This window comes from Saccostrea cucullata, unplaced genomic scaffold, assembly GCF_032062105.1.
Source record: "Saccostrea cucullata isolate Sc308-1 unplaced genomic scaffold, CSIRO_AGI_Scuc_v1 ctg8985, whole genome shotgun sequence".
Classification (NCBI taxonomy): domain Eukaryota; kingdom Metazoa; phylum Mollusca; class Bivalvia; order Ostreida; family Ostreidae; genus Saccostrea; species Saccostrea cuccullata.
This window is the reverse complement of record NW_026935504.1, coordinates 49696-66858: the sequence shown is the minus strand read 5'-3', so window position 1 is coordinate 66858 and position 17163 is coordinate 49696. Positions and strand designations below refer to the sequence as shown.

Sequence of the window (17163 nt, the reverse complement as noted above, 5' to 3'; positions counted from 1 at the left end):
TCCAATCTTCATGTTACATGCATTCACACGTATTCTAATATTTACAAAAAATAAGGTAGGGAATCATGCTTTTCAAAATAAATTGCAAAAGAAACAGTTACTTTTCAAGCAGTTTCAATGTGTATCAGAAATCTGATTAAAACCAGACCTGTATTTTCGCTACCCCATCACAGGAGTCTGAATTAAGTTTTTATCATCATAAAAAAAAAAAAATCTGGAAAAAAATTCCCACCCTCAACTAAAAAAAAACAGGGTGGCTACGTGTTTTGGGGAACCCACCTAAACAAATAGATCTGGGTTTGGTCAGAAAAGTATTTCGCGACTAATTCAGTGTCTGGGGTGTTTGTGTTGTAATCTGCTTGACGGATGGGCCGTGCATGGCCCTTTTTTCCACCTTGACAGCTCATCCTGGACTCCATGCCACTAAACCGAACAAAGAAACATGTATAAAATTTTACGTAAACTACGATAAATAAAAAAAAAATTTTGGAAAGGAAATATTAACAGCCTTTATTCTTATACAGATTCTCTTGTCTGAAATTCTTAATTATAATGAAGAGGCACTAATGTAAAAGATGGCATAGTTTAATATGAAAATAATTCAATGCATACATTGTAAAAAGTAATAAATCATTGTACATCAATGAAATGAATTTTTTATTTCACAAGTCATCAGACAAATTAATGATAAAAAGTCTAAAATATACACCAAATGTTGATGTAATCTTTGCAATTTTCAAAGACGTGATTACCCAGGCACGCAATAAGGGTGGGGGGGGGGGGGCTGGCCGCCCACTTTTTTTCCCAAACTTACTCTTACTATTGGAAATGTTAATAGAAAAGCAAAAATCTCACTTTATACTACAGGAAATTGATATGAGGGAAATGTGGGGAATTCTCCAAAAAATGGTGTTGGCATTGAAAAAAAAATCGACCTCTATCTAACCCCCCCCCCCCCCCCCACACACACACACACACAAATAGGATTTTCGAGTTTGGTCAAAGGTAATTTTTTTTTTTTTTTTTTTTGCTTGTCAACTTTTTCAGGTAAGTCAATAAGTCAGCAAAAAAATTTTCTCTGGCTCCCCCCCCCCCCTCAACCACTTTCAAAATCGATGCTACTTGGATGCTACTTGGCTGTTACCTAATTAAAAACTTAAATCACGACAGTAATGATTTTGATTTTGCTATAAGTTTACATGAATATTTTCAATAAATAGATAAATAAAACGCAAAAATAAGTCAATATCTTGTTGATCCATTGTATTTATTAAATTAGACCAGGATGGGATCCCTTTTCTTGATTCCAGTCCATGATGGAGGTAAAGTTTGACAAACGTATATTTGAGGGTCTAACTGCCCTAGGACTAAATAAGCTACAGTTTGCTATTGTCAGACTAGAATCTTGCAATGGGACGGAAAGTATTTCATTTTCAGAAGTCTCTTGTGTATACGAAGTTTTAAGGTACAAAATAAAACGACGACCCTGTTTCTTCCCGTTTACATCAATCTTCAAAGACGGAGTTTCTTTCTTGCAAAATTTGGAAAAAGCAAGCAGCGATGACTTTAAAAACATGGAATGTGACATGAAAGATGCTGCTTTACGCCTTAATGCATTTTACAAAGCTAAAGGTGAGAAAAGAAATTACTTTGGTGGCAGGGGATAGTTTTTACTAGCTCACCTCAACAAAGTCGAGATAGCTTATGCTATGGACAGATAGATGCTTCTCCTTTGACATATTTTGCCTCAGAGTTATGCCCCTTAGCCACCATCGTCAGATCCAGTTCAATCTCTTGATTTAGCTATATAGCTTCAAATAGCTATATAGCTTTATTAAGCTATTCTGTATAGAGGCTTTAAAAAACGTATTTTCACAAGAAAAATAGTGTTAACTTTACCTCAATAACCAGTGTAACAAATTGAACTTGAATAATGGACATGATAAAGGGATCTGGGAATGTTGCCCTACAGATGACGGCCATAGGGAATAACTCTTGCTTAAATTACCAGGAGAACCATCTATACCCCTGGCGTCTGCGTCCTGATTGAAGTTTTAGGAGCAGGTCTATTCCTAAGTAACTATAAGCCCTACCTGGGCTAAACTAGCATGGATGATGCACCTAGGGATGCTTTGGATGCTGGATATCTGACTTAGATTTTCCGGGTGAGTGACCAGGTTAAAATTTTGGAGCAGGTCCATTCCCAATTTCTGTAACTATAAGCCCTACCTGGACCAAACTTGCATGGATGATGCATCCAGGGATGGACACTATCACACTTGATTGGGATGCTGGATCTGACCTAGATTTTCCACATGAGTGACCAGGTTAAAGATTTTGGAGCAGGTCCTTTCCAAAGTAACTACAAGCCCTACCTGGACCAAACTTTCATGGATGATGCATCCAGGGATGGACACTACCAAACTTGATTGGAATGCTGGATCTAACTTAGATTTTCCACATGATGAGTGAATTTTAGTTAGCATGGATGATGTATCTAGGGATGGATACTTCCAGACTTGCTTTGGATTCTGAATCTGACCTACATTTTCCAGATGAGTGACCAAGATAATTTTTTGGAGTAGCTATATAATATTATGGCCTGTTATGTTAAACTTTTTATAGATGGTGCATCTAAGGATGAAAACTTCCAGACTTGCTTTGAATTTTTGGAACTGACCAAAATTATCTTGAGTAGTAAACAGGTTAAAAGTTTTTGAGCGGGTCTTTTTCCAAGTAACTATATAAGTCCCGCTTAAATCAAACTTGCATGAATATTGATCTTTGGATATACACTAACGGGGAAAACATATGATGTGAAATTTGCATTACTTGTATAACATTCGTCGAGGTGAGCTTCGTAATCTTTGATTACCTATATTTATTTGTAGAGTGTAATGAAACCTGTCTGAAAAAAGTCTTTGACATCAGACTAAAGAGTGAGGAAATGGCAGTTACAGAGACAGATATAAGCATTACACTTGCAGAGCACTTGCTAGGAAAGTTAGCTCCTGGGGAGTCCTACAAAATTGATAATAAAGCAAGGGAAAGGAAGAATTGCAGGTGTGGATGTAAAGTGACACCTGTATTTGGTGGAACAGGAATAGGTATGAAAAAAACAGTTATGAAGATATCCTATTAGTAGGCTTAGAATTGCCTAGTAACTTATTTCATTGAACAGAACTTATAAATGAGAAGATGTGTAACAGTCATGCACCATGGTAAATTTGTCAAGACAATGAAAAATTAGACTGTTTGCAGTATACAAGTGTTCTGTGGCCCCCCTTCTAACACAACATCCTACAAACATAGTTATAAACTAGAAACGATCTCGTTGCGATCAACGAGTAGGTCTTCCGTCCGAATTTTCGAATAGACGAGATATTTTCCTTATGATCTTTGTTAAGACATGATGATATCAAGACTTCCCTAATTTGATTTAATTTGTTTGATTTATATATCAACAAACAGCTATAGATGAAAGTCTGTTGGTCCCTCTAGGTCCTTTATTTGAAGGGTCAGTCCCTTTTTCTTCATATCAAATGATGAGGCTCTGGATTTTAAAGACTTTTTGTTCAAACAACTTTTCAGAATTTTTTCTCGTTTTCGAGATGTGCAGAATAAAAATATTTAGGGGTCATCCATTCAAGTCCTTAATGGGGCCTTTTTTCGAAAATTAAATGGTTGTATATTTTTTAGAATACGATTCTGATCATCATTTATTTAATTCTGCTTATCAAAATATTTCTCCCTTTGGAGATATAAAGAATCAAAGATTTAGCATTTTGGCCCCTTATGGCCCCTAATTATGTAACAATGATCACAATTTTACAATATATTGTCGCAGATCGTAAAGATAAACATTTTTGCTTCAGTAATTTATAACAAAATATTGTTCATTAAAGAGATATCAATAAAGGACTTTTGGCCCTTCTGAGACCTTAATTTGAGGAATCAGCCTCTTTTTCTTTGTATAATATAAAAGCTCCTAACATTCTGCACAACTTCTCTTCAATACGTTTAAACAAATTATGAACAGATAAGACGATATGAAACAAAAGGTGTCAAATTTGGCGAGATGTTTCTGAGACATTTTTTTGGCCCTACCAAGCTCCGGTGCCTTTTGCGCTAGGAAAATTTGGACACGCATATGCAACTTAGCAAACCTTCTTTTACCTTCACTGATAATCTTGACTCAATACCTTCAGTCGTTTAGGAGGAGTTATCTGGACAAGCCGACCCTCTTAAAATCAGTAAATCGTCCATATCTCACGACCGGAAGTGACGATGTACTTATAAAAAATTTCCAATAAGGTTCAGACCAATATCTATCAGATCTGAAAGTTTCGTGAAAATCGACCGAGCCGTTTCGGAGAATGCGCGTGCACAAAAATCGGTAAGAAAAAAAATGATAGGGAAAAAGAAACTGAACGAAAACAATAAGGTCTTCCGTTGGAGACGGAAAACTTTAATAATAGTGAAAAAGAAACAATAGAATAATAGAAGGGTCTTCCGTTGGAAGACCCTAATTACAAAGGTTCACGGCAAAATATGGCTACCGCAAAATAATTCCTGAATTTCCCCCTTCAATTCGAGCATTTCTGCATTGGACAGGTCTGATATTTGTTATGAGATGATAAATCATGTATAAACTTTCTAAGTTTAGCGGAAACATGAACATTTTCGGCGTGGTGACTGTTTTGTTTATAGTGGCGATGAGGCCACGCGCAGCTGCTGGAGCGGATCCAAGGATTTATGAATGAAATAAAAAAGATGGAAATGGAGTTCGATTTCTTCTATATTATTTAATGGCATTATTCACATGCAAGTAATAGATATACAAGAAAACGCGAAATGCTAATAAATACAGCTGACAATCTTTAATTTCTCAAGATAATTTTTTTAAAATAAATTAATTATAAATTCTATAGACAAAACATAGGAAGAATGAATGATAGCAAATTAACAGATGACATTAGGGGAACTAATTTTTAGATAGAACTTATGCGATAGTAAGGTGTCCGTCGTCCGTCCGTCTGTCTGTCCGTCTGTCTGTAAACAATTTTTCAAAACGCTACTCCTCCTACAATCTGCTGGAGCGGATCCAAGGATTTATGAATGAAATAAAAAAGATGGAAATGGAGTTCGATTTCTTCTATATTATTTGATGGCATTATTCACATGCAAGTAATAGATATACAAGAAAACACGAAATGCTAATAAATGCAGCTGACAATCTTTATTTTCTCAAGATAAAAAAAAAATTTAAATAAAATAATTATAAATTCTACAGACAAAACATAGGAAGAATGAAAGATAGCAAATTATCAGATGACATTAGGGGAACTAATTTTTAGATAGAACTTATGCGATAGTAAGGTGTCCGTCGTCCGTCCATCTGTCTGTCCGTCTGTCTGTTAACAATTTTTCAAAACGCTACTCCTCCTACAATTTTGGTCTGATTTTAATATAACTTGGCACACAGGTAGACTACACTAAGATACATAGAATAGTGCATCGAATTTTGATTTCGATGAACGGTGTTGCCATGGTTACTAAAAAAAGAATTTTCTGTGAAATTCCTTTAAAATGCTACTCCTCCTACAGTTTTGATCTGATTCCAATATAACTTGGCACACAAGTAGACTACACTAAGATACATAAAATAGTGCATCGGTTTTTGATTTCAATGAACAATGTTGCCATGGTTACTAAAAATAGAATTTTCTGTGAAATATCTTTAAAACGCTACTCCTCCTACAATTTTGATCTGATTCAATATAACTTGGCACACAAGTAGACTACATAAAGATACACAAAATAGTGCAACAGTTTTTGATTTCGATGAACGGTGTTGCCATGGTTACTAAAAATAGAATTTCCTGTGAAATTCCTGTAAAACGCTACTCCTCCTACAATTTTGATCTGATTTCAATATAACTTGGCACACAAGAAGACTACACTAAGATTCATAAAATAGTGCATCGGTTTTTGATTTTGATGAACGGTGTTGCCATGGTTACTAAAAATAGAATTTTCTGTGAAATTCCTTTAAAACGCTACTCCTCCTACGATTTTGATCTGATTTCAATATAACTTGGCACACAAGTAGACTACTTTAAGATACATAAAATAGTGCATCGGTTTTTGATTTCGATGGACGTTGTTGCCATGGTTACTAAAAATAGAATTTTCTTTGAAATTTCTTTAAAATGCTACTCCTCCTACAGTTTTGATCTGATTTCAATATAACTTGGCACACAAGTAAATTACACAAAGATTCATAAGATAATGCATCGGTTTTTGATTTTGATGAACGGTGTTGCCATGGTTACTAAAAATAGAATTTTCTTTGAAATTCCTTTAAAACGCTACTCTTCCTACAATTTTGATCTGATTTCAATATAACTTGGCACACAAGAAGACTACACTAAGATACATAAAATAGTGCATTGGTTTTTGATTTCCATGAACGGTGTTGCCATGGTAACTAAAAATAGAATTTTCTGTGAAATTCCTTTAAAATGCTACTCCTCCTACAATTTTGGTCTGATTTCAATATAACTTGGCACACAAGAAAACTACGCTAAGATACATAAAATAGTGCATTGGTTTTAGATTTCGTTGAACGGTGTTGCCATGGTAACTAAAAATAGAATTTCCTGTGAAATTCCTTTAAAACGCTACTCCTCCTACAATTTTGATCTGATTTCAATATAACTTGGCACACAAGAAGACTACACTTAGATACATAAAATAGTGCATCGGTTTTTGATTTTGATGAACGGTGTTGCCATGGTTACTAAAAATAGAATTTTCTTTGAAATTCCTTTAAAACGCTACTCCTCCTACAATTTTGATCTGATTTCAATATAACTTGGCAAACAAGTAGACTACACTAAGAAACATAAAATAGTGCATCGGTTTTTGATTTCGATGAACGGTGTTGCCATGGTTACTAAAAATAGAATTTTCTGTGAAATTTCTTTAAAATGCTACTCCTCCTACAGTTTTGATCTGATTTCAATATAACTTGGCACACAAGTAAATTACACAAAGATTCATAAGATAATGCATCGGTTTTTGATTTTGATGAACTGGTTGCCATGGTTACTAAAAATAGAATTTTCTGTGAAATTCCTTTAAAACGCTACTCTTCCTACAATTTTGATCTGATTTCAGTATAATTTGGCACACAAGAAGACTACACTAAGATACATAAAATAGTGCATTGGTTTTTGATTTTGATGAACGGTGTTGCCATGGTAACTAAAAATAGAATTTTCTGTGAAATTCCTTTAAAATGCTACTCCTCCTACAATTTTGATCTGATTTCAATATAACTTGGCACACAAGAAGACTACGCTAAGATACATAAAATAGTGCATCGGTTTTAGATTTCGTTGAACGGTGTTGCCATGGTAACTAAAAATAGAATTTTCTGTGAAATTCCTTTAAAACGCTACTCCTCCTACAATTTTGATCTGATTTCAGTATAACTTGGCACACAAGTAGACTACACTAAGATGCATAAAATAGTGCATTGGTTTTTGATTTCAATGAACGGTATTGCCATGGTTACTAAAATTAGAATTTTCTTTGAAATTCCGTTAAAACGCTACTCCTCCTACAATTTTGGTCTGATTTCAATATAACTTGGCACACAAGAAGTCTACACTAAGATATCAGTTTTTGATTTCGATGAACAGTGTTGCCATTGTTACTAAGAATAGAAATGTCTGTGAAATTCCTTTTAAACACTACTCCTTCTACAGTTGTGGTCTAATGGCAATGGCTTCTTTTCTCATCCTTTGTTATATTAAGTACAAACCAGTAGAGCTACAGTCTCGACAGAGACTTCTGGTTTATGAATGAAACTTTTAAAACGTTACTTGTAAGTTGTAGATGTTATATCTGCGAATTCTACCTGGCTGCGCGCTTCCAGGGGTGGGTGGGTGTCTTGAATATAGACTTCTAGATTATCATTATTTTGTAGAAAGAATTAAGCCTTATCATTTTCTTAACTTCAAGAACAGTGCCTTGTTATATGAATGTCAAGGTCATTTTATGTAGAATGTAAAACATTAAAGCGGAATTAGCATTCATTTTAATAAGTGAGAAAAGTGGGGGGGGGGGGGAGGGGGTAGGTTTCTTACAGCTTACAAATAAAAAAAAACATGGGGGAGGGGTAAGATTCACAGACATGATACATGTTTTAAACATTTTATTTGCTAATATCTCTTCTCTGTGGAACCAGAGAAGGTTTCCTACAGGTCCATTCCCCATTCCGGGCAAGACCTTACCTGCATATTTGTACAATTGGTTTTCCCCCGCGAAGTCTTTTTATGAGAAAATGAAATGAATATTTTTTAGTGTTTAAGGAAACGTTGAACCTACGTTTGCGAAAGTTCTAAGATATTCAAAGATATTTAATTCCTTCTTTATCAAATCAAGAAACTGGTTATACGTAAAATCAGCAAATAGGGGCCTTTACTTATGTCATGAACATCACAGAAAAAGAAAGAAAGAAAGACAAAGAAATTTAAAAAATCGACTTTCTATCCCCTTTCCTGTGACGACCGGAAGAATTGACGACGGAAAAAATGTTCATCCACACATTCTCAAGTAATGATCTATGACATCTGACACAGTTAACTTTCATATCTTAAGCTGTTCTAGAGAAATGCAGCGGACAAAGGTCATTTCCAGAATTTGGTAAATACGAAAATATTAAGAATACTAGAAACGATCTCGTTGCGAGCAACGAGAGGTCTTCCGTCCAATTCTGGGAAAAAAAACTCGTAAAATCGAGCTGAGAAGTGATTAAAAATTTTGGTCACAAGGAGGATTGAATCCAGGTCGCAAGCGTGAAAATCCAATCCGCTTTTTTCCCCCTTTTATCCCCAACGCGCTAACCATTACGCTATTGGGAGTACTGTTTTAAATGTACTTGTGTATACTTCTGCTACAGTACACCTGTCTAAGAATTATAAAACACGGGCCACTATTCATAATTTCGTGCCAAACGCCACGTTAAATCTTCGCGCCTTTTCTATGGACTGATCTATTAAATAGGTGTGATAGCTTCAATGAAATTAAGAAAAAAGAATGTTCTCATAGCCTACATTTCGAGGTTTAGAAAGTATATTTAACACATTGTACACATTCTATAGAAAAGTAACACAAAAGCAGTGAAATTACTATAATTTCAAACTTTTTTTATTTCCCGTCTCAGAAGTGAACTATGCCGATTAGTTACACTTTCATAAAAAGGTTGAAATGATTCGCCGAAAAACATGCCTCGCTCTACGACAGTCAAGGAATTAGATACCATTTATGTTCAATAACTTGAATCAGATCGTTGAGAAAAGAATGTTAATATAAACTCCATTAGACGATCTTATTAAATGGTTTTCTTATTTTTGTCTCTTGTATTACGACACAAGTGTGCATGGGAAAAACAGTGGTTACGTTTTATACTTACAATATACATCGATATTGTTTCTTGAAAAACTATAATTTATAACTAGGAGACTTATTGTTCATAGAACAATAAGAGGTCTTTCCACCTTCTTTGAATTTCAAATTTGTTATATATCTGACTCCTTAAAATTAAATTCCATGAAAAAGAATCCAAAATGGTCTTAAAGCATAGAGAAATGAAAATTTAAAAAAAAATGGAATGACCTTGACCTTTGACCTTGAGAAAATGTTCAAGGACAAAGGTCAAGGGTCCCAATGCAATTGACCCCATGCTTCTACGACTTATAGTTTTCAAGTTATCATGTTTAATAGTAAGTACACAGAAGTTAAAGGGCAATAACTCATATAAGGGGTCATCAGATTCTTTAGCACTGATACAGTGAAGTTAGGTCTTTAGACCCTTAAAACATCAGTGAAGGTTTGGTGTCTCTACGGTCTATGGTTTCGAAGGAGTAGCGATAACAAGGTTTTTCGCACAAGGGGCAATAACTTTTCAAAGGGTCAATCTTAGGGTACAAGAAAAAATTTTTTAAAAGAGTATTAAGAGTGAATGTTACAGACAGAAGATAGATAGTATATGTTAAAGGATATAAGAGCTATTGAAAGAAATTTATTCCTCATATTTGGAATGACCTTGACCTTTGACCTTGAAATGAATTTGAAGGTCAAAGGTCAATAAATCTTATGCAGTTGGTCCCATGTCTCTTTCACTTCTCGTTTTGAAAATTTTTAATTATTTCTAAAATTGAAAAAGTTTCAGGGGCAATAACTCATTGAAGGGGTCACCGAAAACTTTCGCAATGAATAGATTCCAGAGTCCTCTCAATTAGTCGAAGACTTTAGTGAAGGTTTCATATTTGTACGGTTTATGGTTTCAAAGTAGTAGCGATAACAAGGTTTTCCACACAAAGGGCGATAACTTTTAATAGGGTTAATCTTACGGAATACGAATTAAATCTTTAAAATAGTTTCAAGAGTACTTATTAATGATGCTAAGACAGTTTGTATATGTTAAGAGACAAAAAAGATATAAAAAGAACTAAATTTCTCAGTTTTGGAATGACCTTGACCTTTGACCTTTACATGAATTTTAAGCTCAAAGGTCAATGAATCTTATGCAGTTGGTCCCATGTCTCTATCACTTCTCGTTTTGAAAATTTTTAATTATTTCTAAAATTCAAAAAGTTTCAGGGGCAATAACTCATTGAAGGGGTCACCGAATACTTTCACAATGAATAGATTCCAGCGTCCTCTCAATTAGTCGAAGACTTTAGTGAAGGTTTCATATTTGTACGGTTTACGGATTCGAAGTAGTAGCGATAACAAGGTTTTTCGCACAAAGGGCGATAACTTTTGTTAGGATCAATCTTACGGAATACGAATAAAATCTTTTAAATAGTTTTAAGAGTACATATTATTTATGCTAAGACAGTTTGTATATGTTAAGAGACAAAAAAGATATAAAAAGAGCTTAATTTCTCAATTTTGGAATGACCTTGACCTTTGACCTTTGCATTAATTTCATGATCAAAGGTCAATGAATCTAATGCAGTTGGTCCCATGTCTCTATCACTTCTCGTTCTGAAAATTTTTAATTATTTGTAAAATTCAAAAAGTTTCAGGGGCAATAACTCATTGAAGGGGTCATCGAAGACTTTCGCAATGAATAGATTCCAGAGTCCTCTCAATTAGTCAAAGACTTTAGTGAAGGTTTCATATTTCTACGATTTACGGTTTCGAAGGAGTAGCGATAACAAGCATTTCTAGCGAAAGGGGCAATAACTTCGAAAGCGGTCAAAGTTCAAACATGGGGGGTCGTTTTTCGGAATAACTTTTAATATCCAATATCATGAACTATAAAGTTTTTTGATTAGTCTTGCGGTTTCAAAAGTCCGGGAAGAAAAATAATAATAATAACTAGGAGACTTATTGTTCACAGAACAATAAGAGGTCTTTCCACCTTCTTTAAATTTCAAATTTGTTTTAGATTTGACTCCTTAAAATTATATTCCATGAAAAAGAAACAAAAATTGTCTGAAAGCATAGAAAAAAATAAAATTAAAAAAAAAAGAATTACCTTGACATTTGAAATTTAAAAAATATTCTAGGTCAAAGGTCAAGGGTCACAATGCAGTTGACCCCATGCTTCTATGACTTATAGAATACAAGTTATAAGGTTTAATAGTAAGTACAAAGAAGTTAAAGGGCAATAAGTCATATAAGGGGTTATCAGATCCTTTAGCACTTATACACTGAAGTTAGGCCTAAAGATCCTTAAGACATTAGTGAAGATTTGGTGTCTCTACGGTCTATGGTTTTGGAGGAGTAGCGATAACAAGGTTTTTCGCACAAGGGGCAATAACTTTTAAAGAAATTAATGGTAGGGGACAAGAGTAAAAACAGTTTTGAGAGTACATATTAATGATGCATAGACATTAAGTATATGTTAAAAGACAAAAGAGATATAAAAAGAAATAAATTTTCCATCTTTGGAATGACCTTGACCTTTGACCTTTACATGAATTTTAAGGTCAAAGGTCAATGAATCTTATGCAGTTGGTCCCATGTCTCTACGATTTGTCGTTTTCAAAATTTTTAATTATTTGTAATATTCAAAAAGTTTCAGGGGCAATAACTCATTGAAGGTGTCACCGAATGCTTTTGCAATGAATAGATTGAAGAGTCCCCATAATTAGGCAAAGCCATTTGTGAAGGTTTCATACCTTTACGGTTTACGGTTTCAGAGGAGTAGCGATAACAAGGGTTTTTAGCACAAGGGGCAACAACTTTTAAAAGGGTCAATCTTAGGGGCCAAGATTTATATCTTCTAAAGAATTTCAAAAGTACATATTAAAGACAGAAGATAGATCGTATATATTTAAGGACATAAGAGCTATTAAGAGAAATTTATTTCTCATATTTGGAATGACCTTGACCTTTGACCTTGAAATGAATTTGAAGGCAAAAGGTCATTGAATGTTATGCAGTTGGTTTCATGTCTCTACGACTTTTCGTTTTATAAATTTTTAATTTTCTGTAAAATTTATAAAATTTCAGGGGCAGTTACTCATTGAAGGGGTCAAAGAAAACTTTCGGAATGAATAGATTGAAAAGTCTCCTAAATTAGTTGAAGACAATGGTGAAGGTTTTATATCTCTACGGTTTACGGTTTCTGAGGAGTAGCGATAACAAGCTTTACAGTGAAAGGGGCAATAACTGCATAAGGGGTCGAAATTAAAACATGGGGGGTCATTTTTCGGAATAATTTTAAATATCCAGTATCATGAACTATAAGGTTTTTCAATAAGTCTTAAGGTGTCAAAACATAAGGTGAGAAATAGAATAATAAAAAACAGAAGCATTTCAAGAGGTCTTTCCACAGAAAGGTGGAAAGACCTTAAACATAAGCATTTTTCAAGAGATCTTTCCACAGAAAGGTGGAAAGACCTAATAATATGTGCTTTGAAGGACCTTGACCTTTGACCTTGACCTAAATTTGAAGGTAAAAGTTTTTAAAGTTGTCGAAGACACTGTTTAAGGTTTCGCATCGCTACGTTCAATGGTTTCGAATGCGTAACGATGTGAAGGCTTTTCTCACAAGGAGGAAGAACTTTTTTATACGTCAGACTTGACGGGTACAGAGAGACATTTGAAAACAGTTTTACAAGGATATTTGATAAATTTGATGGTATCAAGGTCAAAGGTCAAGGTCATCAAAAAAAAAACTCTCATAAACATGAGTTTAACACTTGAAGCTGGATCAAAGCTATATAAATAATGAATATGTTATAAACTCTTGAGTAAGGGTCAAGGTCAAAGGTCAAGGTCAACTACCAATGTCAAAGGTCAAGTTCATTTTGTAAAAATAAACATGTATAAGCAATTTCATACTTTTTTCAATGACCTTGACCTTTGACCTCAACCTTAAATTCAAGGTCAAAGGGCAAAATATCTCATACACTTGGCCACATGTATTTACGACTTGTCGTTAAGAAGTTTTAAGTTCTTCATAAACATCGTAAACTATCAGGGGCAATAACTTCTTACATGGTTTACGAATTCTTTTGCTCTGAATAGATTGGAAAGTGTACTTAATTAGTCGCAGACATTGTTGAAGGTTTTGTACTACTACGGTTTACGGTTTCAGAGGAGTAGCGATAACAAGGGTTTACACTGAAGGGGGCACTAACTTTTAGAGGGGTCAATCTTAGGGGACAAGCATGAAATCCCTGAAATGGTTTTAAGAGTACATATTGAAGATGCAAAGATATTTAAAATTTGGTGAAGAACAAAAGAGCTATGAAAAATGCTTAATTTTACATATTTTGAATGACCTTGACCTTTGACCTTGACCTAAATTTCAAGGACAAAGGTCAAAGAATCTTTTGCAGTTGGCCCCATGTCTCTACGCCTTGTCGTTTAAGAAAAGATCTTGATAATTGTAAACATCGCAAACATTCAGGGGCAATAATTCATTGTAGGGGTTTACGAATCCTTTCACAATGAATAGATTTAAGAGTCTCCTAAAGAAGTCGTAGACATTGTTGAAGGTTTTGTTTCTCCATGGTTTACGGTTTCGGAGGAGTAGCGATAACAAGCTTTTATTGCGAAAGGGGTCAATAACTTTAAAGAAAGGGGTCATAGGTCATGCGCCTTGGGTAGTTTTTCAAAATAACTTTTCTTTTCCAGTGTCACGAAGCAAAAAGTTTTTCGATAAGTCTTTCGGTTCAAAAGTCGATAACGGAAAAATAATAATAAACATAAAATATTTAATTTTAATACATTTCAAGAAGGTCTTTCCACAGAAAGGTGGAAAGACTTAATAATAACTAGTGGACTAATTGTTCACTGAACAATTAATGGTCTTTTTTCAGGGGCACCTTTCTTTTAAGTTTTCATGTCATTTGAATTAAAAAGAAAAACCAAAAAAGGAAAAAATAAAAAAAAAAAAAAAAAATTAATAAGTGCTGCCAGCAGGATTCGAACTGTGGACCCTCAGCCCTCAGATTGCCAGGCGAACGCTCTACGCACTACACCACAGGCTCCGATGACATTGTTTTCCGTAAACTAAGAGTGAAGAAAAAAAAAAGAAATGAAAGCACGTGGATTTAAATAAAAATAGTACAGAAACACGTGTATTTATTTGTTTGTTATGGAACATAGAGAGGAATAATGAATAGTTTCGAGAAAAACGATTGGTGGATAATGAAAATAGAGATTTCCTGTAAAAAAAAAATCATTTAAGTTTGTTTATAGTTTGAATAGATTGAGTTAATCATACAGAGCTTATGATACATTCGAACTTCCGTGTCGGCACTGTGTTTACAATTTGTGAAAATATAGGCGCGTTCGTTTTGACAGAAATGGCGAACTCATAGGTTAGATTAAATAATCATCTCTATTTGCATTGAATTCATAGTTATGAGCATAAATTAAACTTGAAACATGCATTTCATGAAGAAGACGGTGTCACGGAGAGCGTGCAAATTTATTTTATATGAAAAATCGCTATTTCCGAGTTTCAGCCGATTCATATTTAAATCTAAATAAAATTAAAATAAATTCCATACACCTAAGAAAGCAAGAATACTTGGTATTAAAATGTCGTAATAGAGCAGGAGAATCGAATGATATCAACAATAATTGCAGAAATAGCCAATACGAGCTTTAATTAATTTTTATGCTCAGCAGTAACTTAATTTCAGCCAGAAAAAAAATGCAGATTTTGCCGATATTCACTAGAATTTCATTGTACTTTAGAGACTCACCTAAAAACTCTCAGGACACTTTCTTTCAGGTCTCTTCTTCCTTTTATTACGAATCTTATGTTGATATTTCGTTTCGTTTGACTTGTAGACATTTTCTCTAAGTTGGTGTTGATTTTATTTTTTTTTTTAAGGGGGGGGGGGGGTATTTTATAAGTATTTGTTAGAGTGATGGTTGTAAATACCTCCACGACCTTTAGCTTGATTGTGACCTTTGGGTCAATGGGGTCAAAGGTCAAGGTCATTTATCAAGGTCAAAGGTCAAGGTCATCCAAAAAAAAAGAGAGAGAGAGAGAGAGAGTTAAACTTGAGATTAACACTTGAAGCTGAATCTAGATAAAGGTAATGTATATTTCTTTATGACCTTTTGAGTAAGGGTCAAGGTCAGAGGTCAAGGTCAATGTCAAATTTCAAGGTCAAAGGTCAAGGTCATTTGGATTTTAAGCTTCAATTGACCATTTCTCTAGTTTTCCAATGACCTTGACCTTTGACCTTGACCTACTTTTCAAGGTCAAAGGTCATAAGATCTCATGCACTTGGTCCCATATCTATACCACTTGTCCTTTAAAAGTTTTTAATTTTTCTTGTCAGCTTTAAGACTTTCAGGGGCAATAACTCCTTGAAGGACTCACCGAATACTTTTGCAATGAATAGATTCCAGAGTCCTCTCAATTAAGTCAAGACATTGGTGAAGGTTCCATACCTCTACGGTTTACGGTTTCAAAGGAGTAGCGATAACAAGCATTTCTTGCGAAAGGGGAAATAACTTCGAAAGCCGTCATAGTTCATACGCGTTGGGTCAAATGTGTTCCTAACTTTTAATGACCTTTACGATGAACAAAAAGTCTTTTCGATAAATGTCGAAACAAAAAATCAGCGGAAGAAGAATAATAATAATAATAATAATAAACAGAAGAAAATCAATAGGTCTTTCCACAGAAAGGTGGAAAGACCTAATAATAAACATAAGCATTTCAAGAGGTCTTTCCACAGAAAGGTGGAAAGACCTAACTATGATTTAAGATCTGTTTTTCCATCTTGCAAAACAAATGATAATAGGTATCTCTCATTTGCACATTTAGTCTTTTCTTTTTTAATATATTCAATCAGTGCATACTATTAGTTCAAGATATATTACTGTAGTCAGCGGCGACTCACACAAATTGTTCCGACGAAAATAGTTCCATCATTAATAAGTAGATACAACATAATTGTTCATGATAAGAATAATGTTGTGTATGTCATTCATTAAAGAAACCAAAATTAATGTTAATTTTTCCTCCAAAGATCACTTTCCCCCCTAAATGCAAATAAAAAATGTGAATATTCCTACGCTCGCTCCCTCCACAGCTTTTTTTTAACATGTTTGATAACAGAGAATATCTAGGTCATTCTTCGGTTGATATTTTTTCACTGATGAATTGATTATACTGTATCAACAACTGTAGTAAAATCATGTTAATTGTTCGTTAATTATCATATAGTTTCCTCTAAGAGAAAGAAATAATCATTCTGTGTGTGTAGTATATTAAATGATGGAATTTTCAATCCCTGAGCAGACTCCTGCACGTGTATAGGCAAACTACACATAGGGAGAGTACCTGTAAAATGTGTAACAAAACCCGAACTGGCCGGGGATTTCTAAACTGACAATCGTTTAATTTTTATGAATCAGAATTTGTATTCATGTGATCTAATTATGAAAAAAAGTTCTGTCTGCCATTGTAACTTCTCTGTTCGCGGGAGTCCGTTTGACAACTCCATCGCACGTGTGTATAGACCAAGGCTAACTGTCTTGCGGACATAGGTATGTGTACTGTTTGTTAGCATGGTTAGGAGACTCACGAAATTTACACAAGTTCTATAGCTAGACAGTGCAGTTTTTTTTTTTATAAACGTCACTTAACAATGTTAA

General features: G+C 34.3%; 1 protein-coding gene across 1 annotated transcript in view; it reads left to right on the top strand.

Moving 5' to 3' along the window:
• The first annotated feature begins 1316 nt into the window (after nt 1–1316).
• Nucleotides 1317–17163, top strand: part of LOC134243062 (uncharacterized) — a 28928-nt gene continuing 13081 nt past the window's right edge. Inside the window, exons 1-2 of the mRNA XM_062725281.1 lie at nt 1317–1632; nt 2892–3107. Of these exons, the coding sequence (XP_062581265.1) occupies nt 1317–1632; nt 2892–3107 (532 nt within the window). The remainder of the gene's footprint in view (nt 1633–2891; nt 3108–17163) is intronic.